A 7,363-nucleotide genomic window follows, 5' to 3' on the forward strand; every position below is an offset into this window, starting at 1 on the left:
CGTACATGTAGACATAAGGGCAAATAGAGAGTTGCAAATCTCTCTATATATGTACATGTATGTCTCTGATTAATTGCAAAGGGGGGTGGGGGGGGGGGGGGGGGGGGGGGGGGGAATTGATAAAAAATCAGTTTTACATAGAACCAATAAAGATCACTCTATGGTGGGAGTGAATATCCCTCCGGAATGTCATATTATTTTCTGCTTTTCGTACTTAATATCCAGCATATACGATTCAGACAATTTTGATATACGTGTACTATTTTGAAATGATATAACCCACATTACTTACTCAGCAGAACTTGATTATACTCTTAGAAGAACTATAGGGTGCTATAGGGTGCTTGAAGTATGGGGCATTACATTAGCTAAAAATCTATTTATCAAATGTGAACATTATAGTGACGATTATCATTCTTAGTAATAAATAAAAGAATCGGTACAAGCATTTTATCATATACATATCAATGGCTACCTGGTGATATCAAAACCAAAATACAAAATGATGTATATAACATTGTATATTTGTCTGTGATTTTCTTTCAGATCTTCCAAAGTATGTAGTTCAGAATGATGGCCATGTTTTCAATGAAACATACAAACTGAATAATCAGCCATTTTTGTTTTTACCTTGAGTTGTAAATATGTTGTAAATAAATTGTTGACTGTGTCTATATGCCTTTTTTCTAAACTTGTGAATAATAGTATGCATTCTGACACCGGACTAGGACAAAATGTGAAATGTAAAATTAGCAAACAAACTGAATACTCAGCCATTTTTGTTATTACCGGGAGTTGTAAATATATATGTATATATATATGTATATGGTGTAAATATTTTGTTGACTGTGTATATCTATACATTTTTGTTCTAAACTTGTGAATAATTGTATGCATTTTGAAACCGGACGAGGAAAAAATGTGATAGCGATAGGTCATTTCCTGCCTGTCACTCGTGTGGCTAATATTTTGATATTTTTCACTCGTGCTGCGCACTCGTGAAAAATATCAAAGTATTAGCCCCACTCGTGAAATATATTTGGTATTACTGAAGACTCTGTTAGATATCCTCTATATATTGTCATACGTTTCTTAAACTCCAGTCAAATCACGACAGTTTATAACAGAATGCCACCCAATATGGTACTTCGAAAATGACAGTTGACACTCCCAAAAAGAAAAACCTGTTGAGAGTAAAGATATAAATATTTGTCAAATCATCACTCACCTCTATGAAGAATGTTACTGGAATGTATGTAATTCAGTGCAAGACAGATTTGCACAAACCAGTCGAAAATTACCTGAAAGGAAAGATGAAGTTCGCTGAATAACAGTATAGGGGAAAATCTCAAATTTCAACCTCTAACATCACATTAACATTGTATCTCTGTTTGATTTTTAAGAATCCTTTCTTTATTACTTTAAATTAAAAGATAATTTCAAGAAAATACATCTGTTGTGTTATTTTTCCATTTCATAACCAATATTTTGTCTTCTGCTTTCTCCCTTTTTTTAAATACAGTGTAAAAGTAAGATTTGGAAAATTCATCAAAAGATAATGATTCTATAAATGCGGAGTAAGGTGTGTGCGCGCGCGTGTTTGTGTGTGTGTGTGTGTGTGTGTGTGTGTGTGTGTTGGAGGATTACTTTATGTTCGTGTTTGTCTCCTTGTGATAGCATGAAAGCTATGTCGACTTTATAGTGCTATCTCACTGAAGTAACTACAGAAGACATCCATCGGGACGCCCACACAATTAAATTATACTGACATCAGAGAAATCAAAAAATATGTTGTATAGGATATTCATATGCTATTTGAAAATATTTTCCTGAATCTGCTGTAGCATCCAGTGTTTTTTTTTTTTTTAACTTGTATGATTTATGGGCTCAAGTACTGATTTCAATTTTATTCCGATCTGACCATTGAAAACAAGTTCATGCAGGTTGGACGTAAGAATTGCACATGCTTTCCCTAAGCGCAATTTATAACAGGCGACTGAATTTGGGATATCGATTTGTTTTTATTTTCATAACTGTCCTCTTTCATTATATATCATAAGTTTTTTTTTCTAATAACGGTACTTTCTTCTTCATTCACAAAGAAACGCTACTGAACCATTCCATGTCATCATAATTGACAAGGAGAGAGTCTTAAGCGGCCCTTTAGGCGGCCCATTCAAGCTGTCACTGCCGTTCGATGACATCATTGTGTTGACACTGTGGCATATCTTTGGTTTTATTACATAACATTAATCAATTATGCAAATTACATAGAGATGATATGCATTTTGTATTTATTTCAGTGTTAGTTCTGAGTCATCAAGGTCAGGCTTTTATACCGCTTTGAAATTTATGTATTTATACCCAAATGATTTATTAGTATTATTTAAACGATAACCGGTTGAGAATCTGTTTTACATACCATGGGATTTAAGCTGAAAGAAGCATTTTTTCCTTTTATGAAGTCTCGGGTAATCGATTTGTCTTTAACTAGACCAATGTTCACAACCTTTATTTTAATAATGCAACATTTGAGCCTTCGTGAATGTTTTGAGTAGTAGTCAAACGTGTGTGCATCTGTTGAGTAACAGGAACAATATAACGACGAAATTCATATTGCATTATATTGATCTTTAAAAAGAAATGAAAATCTTTGATAGGTCCAGAGGCTGCACGTATATAAGTTAGTTTTGTCCTGCGCTTTGCTGGTTGCTTCAAGGATCACACACATCAGTGTTGTAAGGCAGGTTACTCATCAAATCTCAATGGATCTTCTTATTGTTGCTTTAGTGATCACTATTTCCGAAGTTAGCGGTTCGTTATATAAAGTTAAAACACAAAATACTTACATTCCAACGCCCTCTAGGATTCCATCTGTGACAGAGAGGATGACATGTGCTCTGATGTGTCACCATAGCAACTGTGATGCTTTTGTGGTGAATGATAGCGATCATATGTGCAGATTTATGCCACCAAACAGTATCTCGTATGGAGACCTGTACATTTCTAGTGATATCGGGATGTGTCACTTTCTACCGGCGGGAAGTCCTTGAGATGTCTACACTATAACAACCAGCGACTTGGCCACGACTGATGTGTTTTGTGACATGGACACATTGGGCGGTGGATGGACAGTCATACAGACTAGATTTGATGGAAGCCAGGACTTCAACAAAACTTGGGAGGAATACAAACGAGGATTCGGTTCTCCGTATGGTGAATACTGGATTGGGAATGAGAATTTGTTCCTGCTAACTTCCTCAGAATCATACACACTTCGTATAGAAATAGAAAATGCCACTGGTTCATCAATATATGCAGAGTATTCGGTTTTTCTAGTTGCATCTGAAAGTGAAAACTACACTCTGACATTGTCTGGATTTTCAGGGAATGTCTATAATTCCATGACTGAACATAACCTTAAACCATTCAGCACGGCAGATCACGATAATGACGGAATTTCTGGTAACTGTGCACAAAACAACCAAGCTGGATGGTGGTTCGACGACTGCCACAGAGTCAACTTGAATGGACCGTACATGCCGTCAACAAGCGAAGACAGCAAAGCCATGTCCTGGTACGAATTCGACACCAAACGTTTTGAAACTTTGAAATCGTCGAAGATGATGATACGTCCAACTTCATTTTGAAAGCATGGATTTAAAAAACAATGATGCATATTACATAGATAATCATATACTTGTACGTGTTGTAATACTTCTAGTGCAACGTCGTAATGTACGTATTTTTTTTTTATTTTTTTTTTGTAAATTGTATGAATAATTTAGACATAATACAATACACAGTGTGGTGTGTCTATGAACCTTTTAAATATGGTTCTGTTTTGCACTTTATATTCTCTTTAACCCCATCGTGTTTGAGTCTCGACAAGGGAACTGACTGCCTCAATAATTCCACAGATATTCCTATCCAAATTGTAGTAATAATCAAACTTTTGAACATGCATGCAGCTGGAATGTTTTATTGGAACCCCGTGCTTGTAGTTTAGATGATTTTACTTTTGAGATACAGGGAATTTTATGAAATCACGTTTAATATTATTTATCAGTCTGTTGGCCTGTTTTCAGTGCATTATACCTACACCATAAATACATATGTGCAAAAATACTGTCATTAATTAATTACTTCACACTATTGCTCGGAAGTAAACATATTCGCCTGGCTCTTTCTTTTGGCATACAATGTATTGATGGTTACAGACAGGATTATTAGGGAGATGAATCGGAGAGAAATAGAAACTTATACTCGTGCTTATATTGTATGAAATTCATTGAACCCTTATAAAGCTTCCGCTTCCGCATTTCGTTGTCAATTGCGTACTTTTATCTATATACATCTCTTCACATACTAATATTAGAATTGAACTAAAACGTATATCAGATAATTTATATAATATATTGTCTATGACGATGCAACGAAATGATCAAAATGGTCACGTGACATACAATAAGTGCCGTTTAGAAGATATACATTGATCATTCTTATTCATCGATTGCAAGAGAAATAGATTTGGAAACATTTTTACTAAGTGAAATACATACACACAAATGCATGTTTTTAAATGATATTATTTACCTTAATGTATATTCAAATGTGTTTCTTAACATGAATTAAACAATAACACGTGATTAAAGTGTAGGATACTATTGGAAGAAATCAATAAAACAATGCTATGTATTTTATTCTTGAATGAGTTGTTTGTACTTGCATATACTTGCTTATATATATATATATATATAGAGAGAGAGAGAGAGAGAGAGAGAGAGAGAGAGAGAGAGAGAGAGAGAGAGAGAGAGAGAATACATGGTCAGTGTCTTAAAATATAAGCTGTATTTTGGCGAGGGTAAAGAAAGACAAAAGTGGCGAGCCTTGGCGAGCCACTTTTGTCTTTCTGTCCCGAGCCAAAATACAGCTTATATTTTAAGACACTGACCATGTATTCTATTTATCCTGCACCACTCATCGACATTTAACATTTAATTTAAAGATGTTCCTAAAATGTTCGCATGAACAATGTTGCTTTCTGACGCTCCCTGGCGCATGACAATATGCGATCAGCTGTTGAAGTGAAACTAGGTTAGATGACGTACGCTTTAAAGTATTCCGCGGTAAAAATATAGTTCCCGACATTTTCAGCTGAGCCAATGATTTCTTCATCTCACTGAAATTAACTTGACAGAAAGAAAAATGAACATAGCAATTTCCAACATGTATTCAAGTCATGGAGGGATATAATTAATTCCCTGACATATAGACATTCAGATTCTGGACATTCAGTACTGCCCCATAGAACATGGAGTTCATTGACATCTGTGATAGTGTGTTGTTTGTTACCGGATTAACGTTAACATTTGAGGAATTAGAACTTTCTGGACAAGGATTTGGACACGTGTTTAAACTGTGGTGGGTAGATAGTATATTGGAGTAGTTTCTTTGTTGATTCTCAGTGATGGCACTCTAATTAATGATGGATTGGACATTTTTGTGCCCACTTATTTGCATAATGTCGGTTGGCGGTATGTTTTCATTTCTTAATTTTTGAATAAGATGTTTACGCGCACTGTGGTTTGTGAGTTTCTTATGTGGATCAAGTTTTCTCTTTATTGCCATTGTTTTCATGAGACTGCCTAGTTTCTTTTCCCCGATTTACTGTTTTATGAACCATTTAACAGAACGCCCGTCTGTCAGTGGAATTGTCCTGGGGGCTATATAAAACGGATCGTCCTTTCCAGAGAAGCCTTCTGAGCGGTTTTCTGAATATACTTTGTACATTTGTACCGGGTCATTTTCGCCTCCATTTGAGAACATTTTTGGTGTAGTTTCCCTCGTGTCACATATGTTAACACCCGTTCGCGTTTTTGTCTGTCTTTCATTCAACTCTAAATAAGAGTGACATCGCCCCATCTTAAATTGTAGTGCTCGCTGACCCCTCTAAGGCCAAAATGTATGGAATTGTTAAGCCACACAGTGTTCAATAGAGCCTCTGGTGATGATTTCCCTAAAATGTTTTTGCGATATAAAATATTTATTTCGTCGTCCGTAATAGGATCCGACTTGTTTACTTTGTTACCCTATCCTTGTTTTTTCAGCTGTTTTTGTTTTGCCGACAATGACAGAATTCGTTGGGATTCCCATTCATGATTTTGTGACCGTATTTTTGTCTCTGTAATTTTCTGTCTACACTGCCTATAATAGATCTGAGAGAGGTAGGTTCATATTCCCAGCCGTCCTTTTCTCGGACTGCAATAACAAAGTTGGCCAATAATGAATCTAATTCATCATGTGGAATGTTGTGTAAGTCTCTCGACTCGTTTTTCATAGCTAAAAATTTCTTGACAAGAGCGATATCATGCAATGTTTTTTTCTTGGTATTTTCATTCTTTTGGTTTTCAATGAAACTTTCTATTTCTTTCATATCGATGTTTACAAATTGTTCATTATCTCGAGTTGTTTTGGGTGGTGACGGCAAATAGGGTTCTGGTATAGCGGTGTTGTTGACGTCATTCATGTCCGAGTGCCCATGTATGTCATCCATATGGGGGTTAATGCTATCATCATCGACCATATTGATAGCAGTCATTAACTGAGGGTCATATTCATTTGGTATTTCTACTAAGTTCAGCCGCTGAGTCTCTGGAGGTGTAACATTGACGCTATCTAATTTTACAGTTTGACTGACAGAGGGTGTCGGTTCATTGTTCACATATTCAACAGCAGGTTCATGATTTAGATCTAATGATACTTCTCTTGGCATGTCAGGCTCTATATCAATTATATCACAGAGCAATTCAAAAGTTTGCTGACTAACATCCATTTTGAAATTGTCGTCATCTTCAATTTGTTCCTCAGACATATTGGCGTAGGTTGTTTGTTTACTTGTTGTTGTTGTTTGTTTGTTGACAGCGGTGACGTTAAGTTAAGAGCAGACGTCACGACGACGTCAAAAACGTCACAAAGCAGATCAGCGGAATATATATTGACTAGATATATTACAGATATAATCTAAATCCTGAAACATGATGCTTTCGACATGAACAAACAATTTTTACAAATAAAAATAAAGCAAGATGATATTTATGACATGTGTGTAATGCGATTTTTTTTTTTTAACCGAGACCAAAGTTCAAGGTGTGGGTCATTCAAAAGTAGTTCCGTCTAGTCGAATTCATGCACGTGAAAAAATACAGCTGTTTTCCGTCACTGCCGTATACAGCAAAAATATATACGGTAGGTGTATTCCGACAATGCGTTGGCAGTTGCAGGATAAAAATATATATATGCATATACGCATATATATGTGTCTGTCCATAACGTCTATAAATACATCCTGCTTATGGTTGGT

General features: G+C 35.7%; 1 protein-coding gene across 1 annotated transcript; it reads left to right on the forward strand.

Moving 5' to 3' along the window:
• Window positions 1–2,811: 2,811 nt before the first annotated feature.
• Window positions 2,812–3,762, forward strand: LOC117344263 (techylectin-5B-like). The gene has a single exon (XM_033906952.1). The coding sequence runs from the start codon at window positions 3,108–3,110 to the stop codon at window positions 3,648–3,650; it is 543 nt and encodes a 180-aa protein (XP_033762843.1). The 5' UTR covers window positions 2,812–3,107; the 3' UTR covers window positions 3,651–3,762.
• The last annotated feature ends 3,601 nt before the right edge of the window (window positions 3,763–7,363 follow it).

This window comes from Pecten maximus, chromosome 15 (assembly GCF_902652985.1).
Source record: "Pecten maximus chromosome 15, xPecMax1.1, whole genome shotgun sequence".
NCBI lineage: Eukaryota > Metazoa > Mollusca > Bivalvia > Pectinida > Pectinidae > Pecten > Pecten maximus.